This window comes from Apis laboriosa, unplaced genomic scaffold (genome assembly GCF_014066325.1).
Source record: "Apis laboriosa isolate Shangri-la unplaced genomic scaffold, ASM1406632v1 scaffold18_cov149, whole genome shotgun sequence".
Classification (NCBI taxonomy): Eukaryota; Metazoa; Arthropoda; class Insecta; order Hymenoptera; family Apidae; genus Apis; species Apis laboriosa.
The window spans coordinates 2,534,920-2,558,653 of NW_025222233.1; the positions used below are offsets into that span (position 1 = coordinate 2,534,920).

The following is a 23,734-nucleotide window of genomic DNA, read 5'->3' on the forward strand; positions in this document are numbered from 1 at the left end:
TCTATTTATTCATATATCCCGGACTGTAGCATTGTTCCAACGGAAAAAGCAGAGCATAACAACGAATCACAGAAGAGGATGTATACGCCCACCACCGATTGGTCAGAGACACTAAATCGCGGGAGGGGAGGTGGAGCCCGCTCTTAGTTTCATTCATGAACGTCTGAGTCGTAGCCATAATACATTTGTAATCTGTATTGTGTACGGGTATACCGCGTTAGTGCTGCCGATGTGCGTGCGCCTCATAGTCGTACACGTGATTCTTGTTTTGTGTTCAGTTCTCTTTGGGTGTTTTTCGTGTACAATATTTAAAAAATTGATACAGTTGCGTTCTTCATTGGATTTTACGTTGGAAAAAAGGTAAGTAAATACGTTAAAACAAGTTTCTGCGCGCTTTCTGCGTGATATGAGCGCGCGAACGCGATTCTTCGAAACTTTCGAACGGATTAGCTTAGACTTGAACTTGTCAATAAAAAATAATGTTGCAAAATAATATAAAGAAATTTTGATCTATTATGAAAAGATAAAATATAGCGTCATGAGAGAAGTATACGCCTACGTTCAAATATATCTATATTTGTTTTGTCGGAATGTTTTCTTGGTTATTTTACATCCCACAGATAATCAGAAAGCGAATATTTTAATCTACGATATGTCGTACAAGGATAACGACAAATTAAAATCAAGTTTTATTTGTTTATTTATATTGGGTTTAGTTGAGTTCGAGACAAGTGAATCGTAGTTTTGTTCAAGAATTTGTTGATTCTCTCTCTCTCTTTTTTTCACGTTTTTCTTTACATTTGATGTGACCTCTGAGTAATACAGTACAAATTTATATCATAATTCTTCAACTATGTATGTATATAGAATATTGGTTTGCACATATCATATAATTTAGAAGATTCAACTTTAACTTCTTATATCATTTATTCATATTTTTATTTCGTTTGAATATATTTATTCGAAGAAAGATTGGTTATACGATAGAAGTGATATTGTCTTAAATATAATTGATGTTTCAAACGATATTTTTTTGCAATAAAATTCGATATTTATAAAAACATTTTGAAGATTAGTTCTTTCGCATTGATTCATATCAAATCATAAATATCTTATACTTGATAATCATATCATATCTTGCGTCACGTTCAATTTTACTTTTATCATTTCGACCAATGTAAGTACTTTCCGTTTATAGAATCTTTTTTAATTATCTTTTTCTTCAAATAAGTATTTAATCAAATCAAATTTTATGTATAATTAAAAATTGATAAATAAATTTATTTCGAAAACGCAGAAATATATATAAGAATTATATATATTGCTACAAAATTTATAACATGTTAGAATATTAAATATATTTTGTTAATTTATATTTGAATAATCTTTTACACTTTTGTATCATATATAAAACGATATAAATTATATATATATACAGATATAAGTATGTATACATGTGTACATATATACATATATAACTCTTAGTTTTATGCCTTGAAATTAGTCACTTATAAAATTGTCTAATCGATCATTATTGCCAACTTATCGAATTAAATAAATTTTTATTAATTTATATTTAATTGTAAAATATTAACTTCAATTTGATATTTTGATTCTGTTATTTTCAAATTCATTGAATATTTATCATAATATTTTAAATTCTGACAAACCATTTCTGTCGAGTCTGGATTAATTTTTCATACGATGTCTGTGTAATATATTTTGCTGGTAATGCGTGTAGGTAATATTTCTGTCGAACAGTATTTGGTATACATGCAGAAACGAAAGAAAAGAGCGGGAGAGAAGAGACAGAGAGTGAAAGAGAGAGAAATAATGTGTGGCACAGTGTAAGTTAAACGCATACGAGGGGATGGCTAGCCTGGCAATTTAAAAAAGGAACGCGATGCCCTCGGTGTTGGTGGGTCGAATGGTTTTTGTACACTTTCTCGGATCTCGGGGAGTACAGCATGGCAACGCCGCGACCTACCATGTTTCTTCCCTCGTTTGTCTCTCGACTGTTTCGTCTCTCTACCAAAGACGCGACAAATATCAAAGGCAAGAAGACACCACGATGACAAAGCTCTGTGAATGTTCTGACATTGCGTGAGGAATAGAAAGAAAGAAGGAGAAAAAGAGACGAAAAGAAAGAAAGCATGCGCGTGAAAAAGAGAGGCAAAGAAAACTGTTGATCGGTTTAGAGACAAGATGATTCCTATTTCGCCAAATATATTTTCTGCAAGAAAAGGTAGAAAAAAGAAGAATTTCCTTTTTGAAATAAATTTTTGTTAGTTTTTTTAAATAATCGAGTCTATAATGAAGTATACTTCTAGTCAATTGCACGATATTTATTACGTTCTGAATTCCAGATACAATCATTCGATAGTTTCGTACTTTCGATTCGATCAAATCAAATGAAGCAGTTCTTTTTACGTTCAAACTCAATATGATTTCTATTTCGCCAAATATGTTTTCTTCAAGAAAAGGTAGAAAAAAAAAGAATTTTCTCTTTGAAATAAATTTTTGTTACTTTTTTTTAATAGAGTCTATAATCGTGAAGTATACTTCGAGATACAATCATTCGATAATTTCGTACTTTCGATTCGATCAAATCAAATGAAGCAGTTCTTTTTACGTTCAAACTCAAAATGATTTCTATTTCGCCAAATATGTTTTCTGCAAGAAAAGGTAGAAAAAAAAAGAATTTCCTCTTTGAAATAAATTTTTGTTACTTTTTTTTAATAGAGTCTATAATCGTGAAGTATACTTCGAGATACAATCATTCGATAGTTTTGTACTTTCGATTCGATCAAATCAAATGAACCAGTTCTTTTTACGTTCAAACTCAAGATGATTTCTATTTCGCCAAATGTTTTCTTCAAGAAAAGGTAGAAAAAAAAAGAATTTCCTCTTTGAAATAAATTTTTGTTACTTTTTTTTAATAGAGTCTATAATCGTGAAGTATACTTCTAGTCAATTGCATGAAATTTACAACATTCAATTCGAGATATGATCATTCGATAGTTTTGATTATCGAATAAAGCAGTTCTTTTTACGTTCAAACTCGTAGTGCATCGGTGGTTTGTGACGTGAGTTAATTTTGTGAAACAATTTTTGAAATTGTGGATGAAAAAAGACATTACAAAGTTTTAATTAGATTGAAAGTCAAGCACATAATGAGATTTTTCCCCATATGGATCCATCGTGGATGCTGAAGCTGACATACGGGTCTATACATGCCGTGACCTGGAGGAACGTCTGCCCGCATCTGGAAACCCAACGGCAGCTCCTCGAAAGATATTATATTGCTCTCTCGCCGGAGTTGAAACAATAGACACTTCAGCTTCTCGAAGGACAGTTTATATACGGTGTCTCATAAAAAAGATACGAAAATCATAATAGTTTTTCAACCGGATCTTTCATTCTTAGATGCACGTAAGAATTTTATGCTCATTTTTTTTGCCATTTTATCACCATCTAAATGGTTATAAAAATGGTTTTGTTTTTTAAAAACATAACAAAATTATTAATATAAAACAGAATATAAGAATTATAAATTATAAATATAAGAAATATACTATAATAAATATAAGAAAGATAATTTTTCTCATGAAAAACTGTTTCAAATAATATTTGAAATTGTTGATAGAGATAATACTATCTTCTTTTCTTCTTCTCGGATCTTACTCCGGTTCCATTTCATAGATAGAAAAATGTAAAAATTTTTGAGAAAGTTATAACTTAATAACTTCGAATGTATTAGCATTTAAGAATTTTTTTTCATTCTTTGTTCCAGTTAGTATATGGTTAGAAAATTCGAATATATTTCAAAGTGAAACTTATATAACGTTTAATAGTTAATATCATTTCGATCTGCTTGTGGAATGAAATAAATCACTGATGTTAGGACTTTACCTCTCAGTATCGAATGATCTTTTGAAAACGCAGGTAGACATATCCGAATGGAAACATCCCTATGTTTGCACGGAAGTCGGTTGGACACTTTAAAAGCCGAAACCGATCACGATCCTTTTCTAAGGTTCACTGATGATGGTCAGGTACATATAATAGGGAACAAGAAATGAAAAGTATTCAGAATCTTCATAATTAGGGTGTTCTAAGGTATTTATTAGGGTTCTATTTTGTTTCAATTCTTCAATCTATTGAATAAATTGAATTGAATATAATAAATTAGTTTTAATATATTTTGATATAAATATATTTTTAGTAGAAATTTTTTTGATTATTTTTATTAATTTATTGTTTTTTTTCACTTGATCTTAATAACTTAATCATCATAAAAAAAATCTTATCTCTTATTATAAGATTGAAAGATAACTAGAGATTGTAACGTAATTTACACTTATATATTGTGTATTATGTCAATTTCTTTGTCAACATTGCAATAATAAAAAATTGCAAATAAATGTTCATTCATCAATGTTGAAATTATTCTTTCAATTCTTGGTTTTTATTATATATGTCGTGTAATAAAATGATTTTTCACAATTCGGCTAATCGATGCTAACGATAGTTTTTTTTATTTTCAGATGATTATTTCTAAATTAGTCAATCTCTCAAAATATACCAGCAGTTTTTACGAGGATACAGCTTATTCTCCCATAACGATTCATTGAATTCTGTTTGAAATTTAATAATTCATTGGCTAATATGATTTTTCTTTCAAAAAGTTAGTCTTTAAGATAAACCAGCCGACAAATTATATGTATCTTTTGTCGCTTCAGATCGATAGACATTTATGAGATAAGAATTGCTATCAACTGGATCATTGAATAAGAATTGTAAGTATTGTTGATATCATGGTCGAAAACAAGAAGAAGAGAAAATTTTGTTGATCGTTTTCGGAGAAATCCTTGAAATTATATCAGACGATATTATCACAAATATTATCATCATTCGAATTCTCACGATAGAATCATTTTTAATTGGTATATTTTCTTTTTTGAGAAATCTTTCTATGCTCTCTACTTTTGATGAAAAAATGTAAAATTCTCCCTTATTAAAAAGTTATTGGCACCTTGCAGAGGTTTAAAAAAAGCCGAATTTTGAGGCGCTTTATAACGTATAGCAGGAATATTTCGTATACAAAGAGCCGTGAGAGTCGATGGCGGTTCTCGAGCACTTTTCCACCTACCATCTGTCGTTTGGGCTTCCAGCCGGAGTAACTTGATCTTTGTAGAAACCAGGGTTCGAAAACCTCCTACATATATATGCTAGTGTCTGTAGATTCTCGCATCCCCTTACATTTTTTAAAAAATTGCATTTCTCATTTGTATTTTGCAAAATTATTTCATCTTTGTTACTTTTTCCTTTTTATTTACATTCCATTTTCTATTCTTTCTTTAACTTTAATTCTTTTTTTGTCAGAATTCTTTGGATAAAGAGAGAAAATTATGGAGAATAATTGAGATAATTCTGTAAGGAAAAAAGCTCTAGAGTTATGCGTGACATCCGTTTAGATACGAGCAACAGGCACGATATTTCTTGCATTTTAGAGCAACGGAGGCGAATGGAAAAAGGAAGAATTGGTTGGAAGAGTAAGTACGTCATGTACAGGCGAATTTACTGTACAGGTTGCAAATAAAAAGGAATGATGATTTAGCATCTCCAAGCCGCGTTCAAGAGGCGCGTGCGAGCGTTCGTTGCGCAGGGAACGTCTGTTTTTAAGGCGAGTTGCGATCGCTATTAAGCGTTCAAAACGCGACTTATGCTTTCCACGTGCAGTCACTGCCTAAATATCGAATTTACTCACGGTGATTCGAACAAAACCTTTCTTTGCACGCCATCCTTTCTGTGCGAAGGAACGAACAAATTTATTAAGGGGCGAATTTGTATGCTATATAAGTTAATAAAAAAAATTCATATCTTTTAGAATAAATGATAATTGCCGAACGAAGAAAAAAAAAATTTTAATAGATATAGATCGCAAAATTAATATTTTTTTTTTTTTTTAGTATTTATCTTTATTATATGTAATATTTATATTATATTAATTTTATTATATTTTTATTATATTAATTATATTATATTAATATTGTATTAATATTTATCTTTATTATATGTAAATTTATTACCATATTTTTTATTGCTTGTGTTTTTTTTTTTTTATTGAAATAATATTTTTTTTTGCAGGCAAAATGGATATGGAATCCCTGTACGACTACGGGGAGGAGGAACAGGATTTCTACGAGGAGAGTCCTGGTACCAGGAAAGGTTACCCGATCGATCACAGATCCATCAAGGTCAGTGATACTCTCTGATCGTTCATTCAAGCGAGGCAAAGACGGAAGGAAGAACTATCGTCGCTAAATTTAATCGCACACGATCCACAGGTGACAATTACACCGATCTAATTCTGAAATTACGCGCAATTTCGAAATATAAGATGTTTAATCTCGACGAAAAATGTTTCTGTAGCCGCGTGATTGCACGGTGGCGTTATTTTCGGGCTTCTCTTTGATGTCGCCGCTCGCGCTGCCAGGCTTTTCTATTGTGTAATTGTCATCGACAATTCGACCTCGCGATCGTTTTCCTTTCGTTTTATTCCTAAGCTAAAATCGCGTCAAAAGAAGAAAAAAAGTTTACAAGAGATAATGGAATAATAAGAATTCAAAATCTTCCCGTTATATTTAATTACATGTCTAACTGTAACCGTAGCTGGCCTCGTGAAAGAGAAGTAAATTGTTCAAATATAACTAACGAAATATAACTATATGCTCCCAGTTGATATTGTGCAATGAATAGCTCGTTTCCAAACAATTATTCAGATAAAAATATAATATCTTAACACGTTCATTTTATTCTAAAAAAAAAAAAAAAAAAAATATTAATAATAATAATTAAGTTGAACAATCATTTCGCGATCATTACGATATTTCACTTACGAAGAAAAAAAAAAATGATTTTACTAAACGCATTACGGAACGGTAAGAAATTGTACAGTATCACGTATCGCTTTACAAATAATTAATTAACCCTGATGGCTCGTTAGGGACGTTAACGTGCATGAAACGCGATCGTTTTTTATTGACCTTCCCTGAGGAAGAAGACAGGAGAGCGAAGAGGAGGCCGTTTGAAATAGGCCAATCCTGCTCTATTTTCGCGGTGATAGTTGACGTTGGCAACTGCGTTGGCAGAGGTTGCGATTGTACGAGTGCCAGTAACAATTCGTTCCGGAGCTGTTCTCCGCCTTCGTTTCATGAATGAACGTAGAGCCAGCGTTCGTTTCTCATCCCCTCTCGCCCTTCCATCCCTCCCTGACCTCACGTGATTACCGTCTAACGCTTCTAACGCGGTCTCCTTCTCTCCTCTCTCTATAATACTCGCGCGCTCTCCTCTCCTCTCCGTCCTGTTTCTTCTCTTCGTTTCACTCGGTTGCGTCCTGACCACTCGGTCTCTCTTTGTTCTCGCCTCTCCTTCGCCCTTTTCTTTCTTCCCTCGTACGCTCCTCTTTGTTCTTCCTCCTACTATATAGCTCCCCCCTTCGTTTTATATTCCTTCGAGCTCTGCCTCTGTGTCGGAGCGAACACGAAATCTTGGATAGCGTGCGCTTATGTAAGGCGTGATGTTTAATTGATAGCTTCGAGTCAGAAAACTATGTAAATGATCGTTCATATAACAGGGTTATACAAGTTTGGAATTAAATGAACGCGTAATGAATTCACGTGTAAAAGAAAAAGAAAAAGAAAAAGAAAAAGATTAGAACAATGTCACGTTGTATTTCGAGTCTCGTTAAGCATTTTAATCAAGTTGCGCGTAAGCCACCCTTCTCTCGCTTCTTTCTTCGAACTCGGTTCACCAAGGTGATCCAACAAGGTGATATTCTCACCGTTTCTTCGTCTGGTTTCGCCTTGTTTAGCGCCCGCTGGCCTCCATCTGTTCGGATTAGGTCGACTTGGTTGCCAGCTTACGCACTTTTGCTCCGAGTTTGAGCAACCAACTTGCCTCTCCCGATACGACCTAATACGGTGGATAATATCTTTTTCGGACGCTAGATCGATTTGGAAACTCGATGATGCACCGAATCTTTTTTTAAAGTATCACGATGATTATTCTATCGACGATCGATCGTTGTAACAAATTAATAAGAAAAAAATACTCCATCTTCGCAGCGTTATTCATCGAAAGAGATCATCCCTTAGGAATCGTAAACGAGTTATCTGAAAAGGAAGGAAGGAAGGAAGGAGTCTTGGTAGCAGCGGAAAGGAAGAGTAGTAATCCTTCGAAAGCGAAAGGGACGTGGAAGAGACGGAAAGTCGGTGAGTTAGTTAAGAGGAACGGGATGTAGGGACAGGCGGGAAGAAACGCGTGCACGGCAGCCGGTGCTCGGGGGCGGAGAAAGGAGAAATCTAAGTCGCCAGAAATAGCATCCCTTCTCGCATCATGTAGCCAGACCTTCTGCATGCGCCGTTCGTTCTAGTCGCATGCACCGTTGCCTCACCTACGTCACACGCTCTCTCGCGCCTCGTGCATCGTCGCCCTCTCTTCATCTCTTTCTCTCTCTCTCTCTTTCTCAATTGCCTTTGCTTTTCATTAACGATTTTCTCATTCAACGAAAGAAAATAAGTAGCACAATTCGACGGATGTCTCGTCACCATCCTGGCGATGAATGCGTTAGAGAGAGAGATATATATATCTCTGCGATACGTAAAAGTTGGATGGAATAAATGTCAAAGGTTAAAATTCAATTTTTCGAACGATTCTTAGAAGTTTCGCTTAATCTCGTTCCTTAATAGGGGAACGTTCAAAATAGAGAATGAATAGAGTTTTCTTAAGAGGATGACTGTAGGTTTCTTATTAAAGATTCTTATTTCAATGGAAGATTATTTTGGATGTGCGTGAGGACAGAAAGGCACGTTCTTTATTTAGGGGGAGCGTTGAAAGTTTAATCGAAGGCGCGTAGAACGTGTTGATTTTGCGGTATCTTTAGTAATTCGAAGGAGGAATAGCAGTGGAAAAGAGGAAGGAATCTAAATGAATTTGAGTTAGATAGACGATAAGAGCCTGTCTGGAACAATTAGCGATTCGAATCGTTCTCGTTCGCTAACCATCGATTCAGGATTAAACGATTTGGGCGTGGTGCATCCGTTTCCTTTCCTAGCTTTCCGTTGCATACTGATTATATCTGTTTTCCCCTGACAATAGCGGTCTTGATGGATCGATTGAAGTAACCATTGGTTTTCCAGAGAGAACTATATCCAGAGAGGATTATTCTTTTCGCTTTGTAGATTTAAAAAAAGGAAAAGAACGTTGAATGAATATGTGTATCTCGATTGATGATACCTTGTACAATACTTTTTACGCTTAACATTGACAATCCACAATCATTGACGTTTCCTCCTGAAACACGAACGAATTTATAAATTGCGTAATCTGCACCGTCGAAATTTCACAAATACACAGCGTTTTGTTCATCTTCGTGGCCATATGTCGAATGAATATTTAATAAGAGGAAAGCAGGACAGCTGTTGTCAGTGCAGGAACTGGCCACTTGGCCGTTTCTCTGCCGGAAGTCCTCCGCGGAACTCGTCGAAAAACGATCCCCCGCTTGCGTTCGAAAAGAGTTCATCCTCCCACGATTTTTTCCTTTGAATTATTTTGCAAAATGCGAAATTAAAAAAATATAAAAAGAGATTGAAATTTCATTATCGAAAATTTCCAATTTCTTCCGCTACTTTTTACACGATCCCCTATTCGCAAATGTCATCGAAATTAGTTTTTCCACTCATTTTCTCTAATTTTTAATAAAATTTGATTCACACCGTATATGAGAGATGAACGTGACGGAGTATTTATCTCGATAGTCGAGATCTTCTTGCAATCGATCCTAGAGAAAGAGAGAGAGAGAGAGAGAGGTTCACGAGCTTCTAAATATACGAGGGGTAACCTTTTGGCTTTTAACGAGGGATAATAAAATCCATGCCCGGTATTTACGTCGCGAGCAATCAGGTCGATCTAGCGGAAAAGTTTTTAATCACGCGTGCCTTCTGTCATTCATTGCTGATAAATAGGAGCATCGTATAAATAGCCAACGGGGCGATGAATGGCGGACGTTACGTATCCATCGACGTTTTTCTCGGTTCATTGATGATACTTGCGTTTCACCGAGACCCTGTACCCTTGTAATCCCTTGTTCGATCGATTCGTTTCCCAGATTATCACTGAAAAAAAAAAAAAAAAACACAAAGGCATACAATTAAATTTAATAACAAATCGACGATCCCCTTTTATTTTTCAAATCGATCAATCACGCCTCGATACGCGATATTTTTAACCGTCCAATGTCGAATTTTATAATGTGTTTTTCACCGAATTATTGACGCGATATCGCGAAATAATATGTTATTATGTTAAAGAGTTAACAAATAGAATGTTTGGTCATAGCTTTATTGAGCTATTTGAATCGAAAAATCGTTGTGTTCAACGCTTCCTCGCGAGACCTTATCTTATCGTAGCCCACGCGCGTGCAATCAGGCGACATTCGGTCTCAGAAAACATTGATATTACGTTCATTGACGGCTTGTCTGCCTTAGTGAAATGCATTTCGATTTCGTAACTGTATCTAACTAATTCTATCTTCGTGATTCGAATATCGATTCGTCCATCGAAACTTTGTCTCGATCGCGAGAACATGCTTTTATATAGATACGCGGAAAATTAACCAATTATAATCTCGTACCGTCCCGTACTTTCGAATTATTACTTGGCTGTCTCTTACATTTATCCGTTTATCGGGTTACTCTTTCTTCAATTTATAATCTCGTTGTCAATTATCCGAATGACGGTGTTAAACATGAACGGTCGAACGTCTCGTTCGTTCATTTTCCATTTGACACGTGTTTCCACTTGTCGATATCGGTTGTTAAAAAAACCGGCGAATGTTTCACGAGTGAAGCCGCGAATTTAATGCGGCGCACAATTCTCAACAAGTTCGAAATACTAGTTTCGTTTCGAGTAATCGAATCAAGGAGGGATGGTGTTTTATTGGGATGAGCGCTCAATATTTTAGGATAAGTTTTAACGTGGCTTTCGGCCACGATTCGATCGTGGAAAAATATTCTCGAGCATTTTTATTCCTGCACAGTTGTTGCACGGCTCGAATAGATTTACATGTCTGAAAGGACATTACCAAGCAAGCTCTATTGAACGCTCTATTTTTGTTCCCATTCTTGCTCGAAACAATGCCTTGTCGATGCGACGAATTCTTCTGAATTATCTTTTTCCTTTAATCTTCTGATTCATCTTGTTAGCTTATTGATTAATCATCGCTCCGATGATCGAATCGTAACGAAAAATTAAATAAGTTTGAACAACTGTATTATTTATGTCTCTATACCACTTCGAGGCTACTTAAAACGATAAAACAATCGTAAAATATTCAATGATGAAACCTCCATCTCGAAACGATGTTTCGAAATAATGTTTTTCCGTGCAAGAAGGGAGCGAAGAAAGGAAGGGGTCCAATTGAAAATTAATAAAATGAATTTCGACACGGTTGCAACATTCGTTCTATTAATGCAATATATATCCAATTTCCAAGTTAATGGCAAAGTTTCAAGGAACTTGGACATCCAAAACGTAAATTTCCAAACGTTTTACGAACAATGTCAAAATTCGGAAAAGAAAAGAAGTAAATTGGAGGGGGGGGGNGGGGGTTAAAATAGCTATCGATGGCGGTGAACGTGAAACGTGTTAAATAGCTCCTTTTCGTTTCTTCCTTTCAAGGGCGTTTTCAACGATCTTCTCTCTCTTTCTTGGCTTTCGCTGTTCGTTCTGTCATCCGGCCAGGACGGTCTCTCTCTTTCTCTCTCTCTCTTCTCCGCTTCTCTTTCGACTCCTCTCTGTCCCCCTTCCACGTGGCCTATGTTACTCACTCATTCAGAGAACGGTTCGAGTTCGTTCAGAAGAAGCACAATGCCGAGTTCTTATACGAACCAGGTCGTCGCCGTGGCGGCCAAAGGTGCACAGACTTGATGCACCAAGATGGAAGGTTATAACCGTTCCTCGCACGAGCGAAATTTCTTTTCCCATCATGCGATATCGTCCCCATCGGTCCATATCGATTCGAACTTGATCCGAAGAATCGTGCGAATTGCGTTATAAAATTACGACGATAACACACGGATATATATACATATATATATATGTGTGTATGTATATTCATCCAATAAAACGATAAAATTATCTGTTCGAGTTTTAAGAAATTCGTGGAAGCAAAAATTGTATAGATCGAAACGATACACTAACGCGAATGAAGATGAGAGTATTTCGTCCGTACTTTTTCTTCGAAAGGAATAGAGAGAGAAAGAGAGGGAGAAAGAGAGAGAGGTTTGAATATATTAACGGTGATTCGACTCGTTGCGTTAATTATAAAGGATAAAAGAGTGGGAGTTGTACTCCGCGTCGTTTTGGCTCGGGGATAAGAACGGCGACGGATTCCGAGAAATAATTGCGGATTGCATCATTCGTAATTCGTACGACGATTAATTTATCTAGGCGCGAGCGTGATGCACACTCATCGATCGCGAATAAGTGAATTCGCGTAGGCGAGACCCGGTGAACTTGGCGTGGAAAAATGGAGTGGAAACTCGGATGATTTTATAATTGACCGTCCCGCTTTAATTATGCAACGGGCAAAAGATAAAATTGAATGGGAATAAAAAAAGACTCGAAATATCAATCCATCGAGGTCTAGTAGAGATATTATATTCCGTGGTACGTTACTGAAATATTTTGTTGGATGGTTAGCCACACGATCGAGCTTGGCAGTTTGGTTCGGAAGCAAGTGGCCTGAACGTACGTACGGTCACGTAGATCTAACGTAGTGGAACGAATCGGCACGGCTTGGTATCGTTCGAATGCCGATGATGAAAGAGGAAGAGATAGGTAAACAGATAGATGGACTGGCGGAGAAAGACGGCAAGCAACGCGTGACAAGAATTACCAGTCGAAACCGCCTATCTGCATACACGTGTTGCATTCGTATACCGCCAATACGTAGGGGAAAATAATTATCGTGGAAGACAGTGGAGCCGTTGTTCGACTCGCTATTTAATCGGGCCCCCATTAACGCGAAATCTCCATTCTTTATTCGCGCTTTCTTCGCTTCTTCTCAACGAAGCCTTGCTCTATTAGACTCGCGCTCGCTATCGTAATTTACGTTATAAATTTTCCATCGAGTTCAACCGTCGTGGCGCTAGAGAGGCGGCCGGTATCTACAAAAAATAGAATGTTTAAACCGATAGCGAGAGTCGGCGGTGGTATAGGGAGAGCCAGAAGTAACCTGAATATTCAATGAACATGAACGTTGTTATCAATATTATAGATAAACGCGAATATCGTATACGTATATGTATATGTATATCACTATAGAGCGTTTATCTTTTTGCAACTCGAAATACCGATTATTCTAGAAAGTGTGCAACGTTCTTACAATCTCATCAACACCTTGAATTCCGTAAACATCGAAACCTTTCCGAATCGGCGCAGAAAAATCAACAACTTATCTATTCGTTCCTTCACTCGTGCACGATAAATTCGAAATTCATCAACCGTGATCCGTCGAACTTATGCGTGTGCATCTATGAGTCGAGTCTGGTGACGGAGGAAGGGTGGTTGGATGGACCGACTCGTCCATCGGGGACGGGAGGGGAAAGTGGAAAGAATTAGAGGGGAAAGACTCGTAGAGTGCAACGAGCAGGGCGAGACCCAGGGATCGAGTGCATCGTGAGAGAGGTGAAGGGAGAAAGAGGAGAGGAGAGCAGCGTAAAAGGAGTGAGCAGAAGAAAGAGAGAAAGAGAGAGAGAGAGAGAGAGAGAGAGAGAGAGAGAGAAAGGAGTGGAAGAACGTAGGTACGGCGAGGCTAGAATGTTGCATCGAGTCGCAGCGTTGTCGTTGCATTGCGTACCGTTGCGTCACTCTCTTGTGCAGCGTTTCATTCAACTTGGAGTCCCTCGCACGAAGGTCAAGCGGTCGCAGCTATCGCTCTGCGCGCCGACTCTGTTGCATCTCCCTTCCTCTCCTCCCACTATCCTCGTAATAGTCAATTTCTTAATTCGTCTATCAAGTTTACTCTTTTTTTCCTCTTTCTTTTTTCTTTTTTTTTAGATCTTTCGTAAAATATCATCGATATATTCGAAACCAATAATAAAACTGTCCTATATAAAATTCATCCTCGTCCATAAATACGTTCGTCTTCCTTCCATCTAAGTTTGATTTCGTCTCGATCAAACCGTTGCGGTTTCTTTTTCTCTCTTCCTCTCCAACCTTTTCAATATCTTTGTCCCTTTCATTCTTCGTCTTCCTCCATTCTCCGGCCATCCGTCTCGTGTCTCTCCCCCCCCTCTCTCTCTCTCTCTCTCTCTCTCTCTTTCCACCTCATAGAGCGCTATTTCGTTTCTCTGCCCGTTTCTTATTCAGCGATTTTATTTCTTTCTCCCGCGTCGAGCTCTCCTTTATCCGCCCCCTCCACCTCTTGTCGCTCCCTGCCCATTCTCCTCCCTCCCGTTGCTCTTTTTCCGCTCTTCTCTCCCCATCCGGCACGTCAACTCCAGCAGGTTCACCGTCCATTCATGCCTCCACCGAGACGCCGTCTCTCCTCGCGACTCTTTCATCCTACCTTCCTACGATCCTGACCTTCTTTCTTCCTCTTCTTCCTCCATGATTCTTCCTCGTCGCCGATCCGCCACGATCCTTATCGCCCCCTTGGTCGAGCCCTCTTCTCTTCCACGTTCCATCTTTCACCAGTCTTCGTTTTCTCTCGGTCCCTCGATATGCTACTATAACTACGATCCCTCTCGAGCTCCGTTTCGATAACTGTACCAAGAACCGGCCGACATATGTATGCTATGGTAGTATCGTAGTACCGAGATAAAATGTGAATGGATATATATATATATATATATATATGTATATATATGCGAGTAACGTGGATTTACCGATTACGAAACTTATAAATGGAAAATGATTGTTGGATTAACTAGTAGTATATTGATACTATACGGTGAGTAATATCGCGGTACGACAAGTCACTATGATGCGAATGTAACGTATTTGTTACGTTCATCGATTACGAAATTTATAATGGAAAACATCGGATAAGAATCCATCATTCGTTGATCTCACTATAACAATTAAAATTATTCCAGATAAATAATTCGACTGTTTATATTATATTTTATGAAAATTTGAATGATTAAAAACACTTGGAAAATGTTTGAAAACAACTTTACGTCACCTTCTTTCATCCAACTCTATTATTTTCTTTTCAACTCTTTTCAAATTGTAGATCCTCGGATCTACGGATCCGATGCTGAAAAAAGAAAAGATTCTGTGAATGGTCCAGATTAAAAGGAAAGTGTGCGCTTTCTTCTGTTTCAGCGGGATGCTAGAGGCGTGGGCAGTTATCTGGGAGGCGGCAGCATTAGCGACGGTGGCGGCATGTTGACGGGTATGGCGAAGTTGATGAAACAAGAGCTGGCCTCTGACGCCGAGGAAGAGGGCCTGGTGCCTGCCCTCTCCGGCAGGTTCACCTCGATGCGGAAAGTGCCCTCTCTCTCCGACCTATCCGATCCAGAGAGCTCCTTGGGTGAGTTTTTCTTTTCCATCGCTTTTCCACCTCCGCGCGAACAATTGCTTGGATTAACTGGAAATCCGTCCGATTTGTCTTTGTATTATCTCTACCTCTTTTTTTAAATCAGTAACCCAAGTTTTTGCGAGTATTTTAATTTTATAAAGTAAAGTATCTTCCGCACGACATCGAAGCGTGTTTCACTGTTATTGATGAGATCAAGAATTTCACAGAAGGAGGATAGTTTAAGAAAGTGTTTACAGAGATTTTTGTAAATTTTTGTTTTAAATTTTTCTTCATGGTTACGATTATGCATATCAGGACGTTGCCACGATTGAATAGAGAAAAGAATATTTCTCGCTATTTAAGTAAGGTTTCCTTGGCGCACTGTGTGGGTAGATAAGTTTACGCAGCTATTCGAAAGGATACGTGTATAATCGAGGGTCTTCCGCTCGGCTTGAAACGTTTGCAAGTATCACGGAGATCTTTCAGCTAATAATAGAAGTTCTATAAGAAACATAGGCCGCGAACTAATCAAGGGTCAACCGAGTACTTCCACTTTGCGATATTCAATTTGCGTTTTATTCGATTAACGAAGGCCTAATAACCGCTTCGATCGATCGACAAATCCGTGATTTCCAGTTCCGTTTCTCGGTTTAACCCGTCCCCCCTATCCCCGTATCCCCGTCCCCATTGTTCGATAACCTAGTTTCAAAAATATTTCGCGATGTGTGTTCGGATGCATTACGGGCGAAATTAAATCAATACCTGTTTCCCGTAATATATGACCGCATCGACAACGGCGAAAGGTTAAAAAGGTATTGAGATATACGATTCAGGGAAAGATTGCCTAAGATCGAACCTATAGAAAATTTAACACGATCCAAAAAAACTTCGTATTGTCACAAATCGTATCATACTTGGAATATTATTAACTCCGCCTATCCATTCGAAATTTAGCCGAACCAATCGCGAAAATGCCACGAATAAAATACTTGTAATTGATACTTGTTTAGGCTAGATCTAGATCGGATAAACTCCTTATCTCGGCATTTTCTTTAATTATCTCGCACACACATACACACATATATAAATATATACACGTATGCACACTGTTTTCACAGAAGAGTCGAGAATATTCTTGCGTATAGATCGAACGATCGAACGATCCGCCGTCGCTCGGATCGTAACTATGCAATTTGCGTGGCGGGGGTATCGGGTGTTGGCGTGAGAAAATGACACGTTCACGCGTGGTGTTTACCCGGCCGGTCTAGTAATCGTCGTCAGGCAAATGTTTCAATTAGCCGTGTACGCGGCCATTGTAGTTTTAACGCGCCACAAGATACCTATTGTGAGCCGAGGGGGAGAGAAAAGGGAGAGGAAGGGAAGCGTTTCGTGGCTCCCTTGTGTGACGTTAATTCACCGCGCGTTTCAGTAGGCTGTGGGAGGGAGGGGACGTTGAATTTCCCCGCAGTCTCGCAGGCATATTCATCGGGCATCTTTACAGTTAATGCACGCTGTTATATGTGCCACGAACGCGTAACAGGTTTCCGGGCGGGGAAATAACGTAATCGTAATCGTAATCGTAATCCCAATCTTCTAATTATCGCATCCCCCTTCCCCTTTTACTTTTAGAATCTCTGTCGCGTAATGGACGAGGAAAGTTTCTTCCTTATTGTTATCATTTATCCTCGTTCCTCTTTGTTCCTCTTGGATTATTTATTGGATTTTATTTCGTTAAGTATAAGAGGATATCGATCTTTTTTTAGAGGAGTGTTTTGTATTTCTGTAAGAATTTATGTAAGGATGCTTTCAATTTTTTTTCTTGAATCTGAAAAACTTCAGTAAAATATCAAATCGAACGTGTTGTATAGCATAAACAGGGAGATGTAGGAATTGTCGTGTTTGAGGAAAAGGGGAAGGGAAAAAAATGTCGTTTAAAATGATGGAATAAAAAAGAAAAAAAACTGGACGGGAAAAAGTTTAATTTCTGGATCAAAAGAGATTCGAGTGATTCTAGATGGCATACGGACGGTTAATGTTATGATAATGTACAAATGATTCCACGGAAATTCGTCATTTATTCATAGAACGCGTTATCGTTAGTCTATCAGAGAAAGATGGTCGAAAGAGAAGAAGCTTCGAGCGCTTATTTCTTCCTCCTTTCCGCGTATATTCCACGCTCTTTTATCAAACGTTTCGATCGAAATCGCGCCTAGTCAACGGAAACTCGTCGACTCGTTCCGCCTCGAGTTTACGGAGGATGTAAAAATGGCTTGGAATTTTGTTTACCACCTCGAGGGCCGATGATGGAAAGGGTTTATGTGGGTAGTGGAAAGAATTCTAGAATCAGCTATTCCGACATGTGCCTCGGTTGAAACACGATCGATCCAACGCCGTGGTTGTAGTGTCCTGTTAACCGTTGGATTGTGACACTAAAAGGTGCACTTACATCGAATGATGCTTGCATAATATGAGCGGTAGCTGCATAAGCACTTACTCGTGTATAACTTGTCCGATTAGATCGCGCAGGCCAGCTCGCACGACGTTGCGTGTTGTGCTATTTTAAAATTTAAAACGGCCGCGAGGAAAAAAAGACGAGAGATGATAGAGAGGGGGATGAACCGATGTTTTCATCATTTCGTTTTATTTCTCTCTCTCTCTCTCTCTCTCTCTCTTCGAGAAAAAAAAGAAAAAAAGAAAGAAAGAAAGAGAAAAAGAAGAGGTGCTCGTTGAAAAATAATATTCGTCGAAAGTATGCTCGTAAGAGAATTCTCGGAAAAGGCTTACGAGTACCGAATGCGTATCTGTATTCCAAAGGTACGGGACAATTGATCGAGAGTGCATATAATAGTCTAAAAATATCGCGAGTCGATTTGCATACAATTTGCTCGAAGCTTCGAGGCTCGAGCCGACGTCTCGAGCAAACGAATTCCACGAACGACAGGTTAGCGTCTCTATATGGTGGTCCATAGAGAAATCGCGTCATATCGAAGTCAGGGTTGATTCGAGGGATAAATTGCGACGGATTGCGAGGACGAGTTATCGTCTTCTATCCGTCGCTTCGATCGATCCAGAGATCGGCAGCGTGCGCTCTGTTGCACAAATTTCCCAATATTTCCATTATACGATCCGTAATGTTTTAATGCAACGTCTGCGAGCCGGGGAAGGAGTTCGCCTCGTCCTTGACAGTGAACAACACTTTGACGGTGCAATTGCGTCAATGCAGCCGGCAAAGTGGTTAATATGCGCGATGTACACCGTTCTCTTTCCTTTAAGGAATCGGACGAAAATATCGATCAGCCTTGGCGGTTAAAAAAAGAAACGCTGGAAAAAAAATTCATCGGCCCAATCGGCGTTCATCTCTTTCTCATCTCTTGCACGTTTTCAAATATCCTTTTTTAAATAAATACGATCGAGGAGAGAAAAATAATCTTCTCGTTCCTCCAAGATGATGGAAACGAGAAATCAACAAACGTATAGATTTTCGTGCTTTTTTAAAATTTTTATTCCCCTTTTTCGCGGGAGGGGAAGGAGATTGGCACGTGGAAACGAGGAGAAACGAGGAGGATAAAGGAGGAGAGGAAATCGGATGGCATAAAGCACGAAGTAATTCTTGTTACTCGCGGCTCGGCGAGCACGATCAAAATGTAGCGAGAATTTACGAATTGGATAATCAGCAGCATCCTCATTAAGGCCCCCCCACTGAAACGCCCCCGCCTTCCATTCTCCTTTACTGGCGTGTGTACGTGCGCGTCTATGTACTCGCTCTGTCCCGCCGCTGGATCCGTCGTCCACCCACTTATCTACTCCTCTACTCCTCGCACCGTTTAAAACGCACACACATATATATAAACGTATATACATACACGCGCACGATCGCAATTTTTCACTGATTCCACGGTTTTCCAGCTTTCTCGCTGTATGTGATCCGTGAGTCATCCTTGAAAACGTTTTTAACACCGGTGATTCCGCGCTTTGCTTTCCATCGACGCGATTTTCTTCTCCGTAAAACCACGAATCGAGAGAGGAAGAAGAACTCTCAGACGATTTTCCTCCTTTAATCAATAGAAAAATGATTGATTGTTGTTGGGGAAAAGGAGAATACGTGGAATAGATTTTCTGTGGGCCAATTTTTCCTCCATCTTACGTTTACGTTTTTTAACGATTCTTCGAATTTTCGACGAGAGTGAGCGAGACGCTGATAGCGTAGGATAAACTCGATCCAAGAGAAATAAACATCAGGAATTTCTCGAATAGTCGGTTCGTTTATACGTCGGTTCATTGTTCCAAATCTGTAATTATTTACAAAGAGAGAGATAGAGAAATAGTTGTTGGAAATCACGCGATCGAACCGAGATGATCAATGTCGTGGACGATCGATTTATCAGTCGCGAAGAATACCGATGGAATACGATAAAAAAGTTTGGAGACGGAGGGAAGAACAGGCGAGGAGGAACGTTAATCGAGCGCTTTAAATCCGCTGCAGTAGTAATTAGAGGTTTCGCTTCGATCCTCGCTCGCGTGTGTCGCTCGATCAAGCGTTTTTTCCCTCCCCCCATGGAGGGAAAATGAGCCATCCAGCTCTGGAGAAGCTGGTGGAAAAAAATTTGGAATCCGAGGATCGAAGGCCAACTCGATTCACGCCATTGATTCCTTGCTTGCTCGTTAACACCAGTTTTTATTAAGTCTTTCCTAATTTTTACGAGGAGTCGATGAAAATCATAGCGTTGAAGAGGATGTTTAAAACTTGGTTGTAAATAAACTTGAAGAGAATTTATTAAAACTTTGGTAACACTCGTATGCCGTGTTACAATGTTGAAATTCGATTAATTCTTTTGATAAAAGTTTGCGTCGAAAGTTTTTCATATTCTCTCTGAATTTGCAATTTAATCTAAGAACTTTTTTTTACAATGGAACAATAGAGCTGTTTGAGTAAACATTTTTTCAACTACGAAAAAGTACCGCTCTATTTCATAAATAAAATTTGCATAAAAGTTCTATTTAAAGAGGCGGTGAAACCTCATTGATTTATATTCATGTTTTATTCTCTCCGAGCAAGACAAAAATAGGAAAAAAAAAAAAAAAAAAAAAAAAAAAAAAAAAAGAAGGAATAAAATCGAAAATTATGATCGATTTTTATCTACAGAGAAAATTGTACGTAAACGTGGATCGGTTTGAAAAGATGGGGAATAACGCTCGCGTTCGATCGGGAAGAGGGTTATTTTATTCGAGCGCAGTTGGAAACATGGAACGAGGAGACGTTTACATTTTTCCTGGCGGTCGCAGGAGGCGATTGAATAATGCAAGTTTTCTCGGACTTAGTCGTAACAACCGTTCACTCGCCATTGTTACCGGATCTCCTTTCTCACCCCGTGCCACCTGATAGGACGTTGATGACAGTTGCCGGCCGGAATGTTTTATGCAAATAACCATTGTCCGCCGCGACATTGACGCGTACACGCGTGAAATTTGTTTCTTTCCGCGTTTCCTTCTCGTCGTCTTACCACGACTGGAAAACCGACACTCCTCTAATGAGAAAATTGCGTGCACGAACCTCGCCTCTCTCTCTCTCTCTCCCTCTCTCTCTCTCCCTCTCCCTCTCTCGTTCCTCTAATTATCGCAATCGCGACAGCCAGCTTTCGAGTTAATTAATCGTCCGGTTCGTACTCGCGTCTTGAGAGTAAAGCATCACGACCCCGTCCCGGTAATTGGTCCGTCTAATCGCGCTAATCTCTGGTGTTTCGAGATAGCGAAGAATAAAGGGATAAAGATTTAGAAACTAACTGCTTTTCCTTTCCACGGATCTACGATGGATAAACAAATTCTTGTTTTTTTTTTCTTCGAATTTACATACGATATTTGACGTAACCTCGTTTCGTTGAAAAGAAAAACTTAACACGTATTCTCGCGTATCCTAAAACTCTTTACCTCCCTTCGTGTTCAAGCTTCGAATACAGGTAGCGCGCCATTTACGTTAAACCTTCTCTTGTCCTCCTTGTAAAAGGGCTGTAAAATCTCTGTCACAGGGAAAGGAAAACGGGGCTTTAAACATTCTTTCTTTCTTCGACACGTTTAAAAATTCTCCCTTTAAAACGAACGAATCGAAATGTTCTTCTGTGCGTACAAGTGATAACTTTCGTGAGTGGGACTCGACGAGGATCGCAAAGTCTCAAAGTTGGAAAGACTTGGTCTGTCCTTCGGTACCGTAACGCACGGCCGTGGAGGAAAGTGAGTGGTTGATTCTCTTTCTACGTCGAGGCCCTTCGTAGCACACAGGGCACGTAAGACGTCGAGCCATGCTCATCCGGTGCTACCTGGCTGCGGAATAAATTGGATATATGTATATATATATATACGCATACCCGTCGCTACCAAGGATCGCTTCTCGGAATGACAAATTGGATACGCGATCGACAGCTCCCTAGCTTTTGAAAATCTTGGCCAACTTCGAAACCAACTCTTACTTCTGTCTCATACCGATTCCACGCTTTCCTTACCTCTTTCCAATTCTTTCCTTTTTTTCATATAAATAAAATCGCTACTGTTATATTTGTGGCAAAGGGAGCAGCAGTTTTAGATTCTTTTTTGGAAAACAAAAATCGAGTCGAGAGTATATATTGTATATTATCCAACCAACTCTAAGAGAAAGTCCATCATTCAAAAGTTTTATCCAAACTACTTCGAGGATTGAGTGTCTCTCCATTCGGGAACACGGCCCCATCCCACGTAGAACACGGTCGAAAAGATAAGGGAATCTCGACCGTAGATCTAATCTAATCTCCGTCCCATCTGCACCTGGAGAAGGATCGACTCGAACCTGAGGAAGATCCACCAACGAGCTCGAACGACTCTCAAAAACCTCTCCGCGAAAAGAACAATTTCGACTTGGACTTGATGATCCTCCTCCACCCTCGCTCGATTACGATTCCTCCTCGCGCGGTGGGATCGCTGCAGGTAACATGGTCGCGATGGCGCGTGTCCCTGTCGCAGGAGAACGGCATTAAGAGGCTAAATGGGGGGGGGGGAGAGAGAGCAGAGAGAGAGAGAGAGAGGGAGGGAGGAGGGGATAAAAAAATATTCGTCTGCGACGAGTGATTGATAAGATTCGTCGGTGTGGAGGCGCACGAGCAGACACGGGGGAGTCTAGTCACGTAGGCCAGGCCACAGTAGCGTTATTTAAAAGTGGCGGGACGGAAAGATACGGGCGCGACTCGAGGCGACGAGGCGGTTTTTACAGGCATCCTCGAACGCGACGAGAGTCAGATCCTTTGCATTTTCCTCTCGGTGGACAAACACGCACACACGGTGCTTTCTCTTCTGCACGACGGAGACACAATCGATGTTCGCATATCGACGAAGGAGACGCAGAAGGATGCCGTTGGATCATCAAACGAGAGAGAGAGAGAGAGAGAGAGAGAGACTCCCCTGATGGAAATGCAACCTGTACATTTTGCAACCGCGCAGAATTTTATTTACGCGAGTTTATGCTCTCCCCCTCGTGCCAAATTCGCGTCCTCGCCTCGTTGTTGCCCGATCCCACAATGTGGGGAATGGAAATCTTCGTTTTCTAAATGCCGTTCGCGGAATCGGTACGTGTCTGCACAGTGTACCTTCTTCCATTCTTGGAACAAGGTTGTTCGCGGGAGAGAGATGGTTCCTCTTATTGGAGAATTGTTTTCTTCGATTGTCGACAGTGACGCGAAACAGACGACCGTGTTGTGTACCCATCCGTTCCTTCCTTTACTTTTCCTTTCTTTCTTTCTTTTTTTTTTTTTTTTGCATATTTATTTGAAGGATCGTCGCCGAAGTTGTCGGTAAAAATCAGAGATCCACCGGTGTTGGAGAGTATTCGACGGCGGAGAGAATGGAGGGAAAACATGGGGGGAGGGGGAGGGGGAGAGAAAAAAAATGCGGTCGAAGCCTCACGAGTGCATGAGAATGTGCGTGATCGTGGGGAAGAGCGATTGGACGAGGGTGCACGCTCGAAAGGATCATGAAAGGGAAACGTGAACTTATGGGACCAAGTTGACCGGTCCCACGCTCGCCTTTTTTCATATATTATCCACCGCTTGCATTCTACTTGCGTGTACCTGTTGGTTACACCTTTCTCGCCTCGATCATAATCGATTATTTTTAACCCTTTTC

The 23,734-nt window shown here is 39.4% G+C and overlaps 1 protein-coding gene across 4 annotated transcripts in view; it reads left to right on the forward strand.

Annotated features, from left to right (window-relative positions):
* The first annotated feature begins 194 nt into the window (after window positions 1-194).
* The window catches only part of LOC122711881 (ETS-like protein pointed), a 117,385-nt gene continuing 93,845 nt past the window's right edge, over window positions 195-23,734 (forward strand). Inside the window, exons 1-6 of one of the 4 annotated variants that reach the window (XM_043931036.1) lie at window positions 3,075-3,432; window positions 3,794-4,055; window positions 4,548-4,799; window positions 5,386-5,555; window positions 6,151-6,260; window positions 15,397-15,604. In XM_043931036.1, coding sequence (XP_043786971.1) covers window positions 5,459-5,555; window positions 6,151-6,260; window positions 15,397-15,604 — 415 coding nt within the window. In that variant the 5' untranslated portion in view covers window positions 3,075-3,432; window positions 3,794-4,055; window positions 4,548-4,799; window positions 5,386-5,458. Of the gene's footprint in view, window positions 361-3,074; window positions 3,433-3,793; window positions 4,056-4,547; window positions 4,800-5,385; window positions 5,556-6,150; window positions 6,351-15,396; window positions 15,605-23,734 lie in introns of those variants that run through there. The other 3 variants (XM_043931039.1, XM_043931037.1, XM_043931038.1) reach the window with 3 other exon arrangements.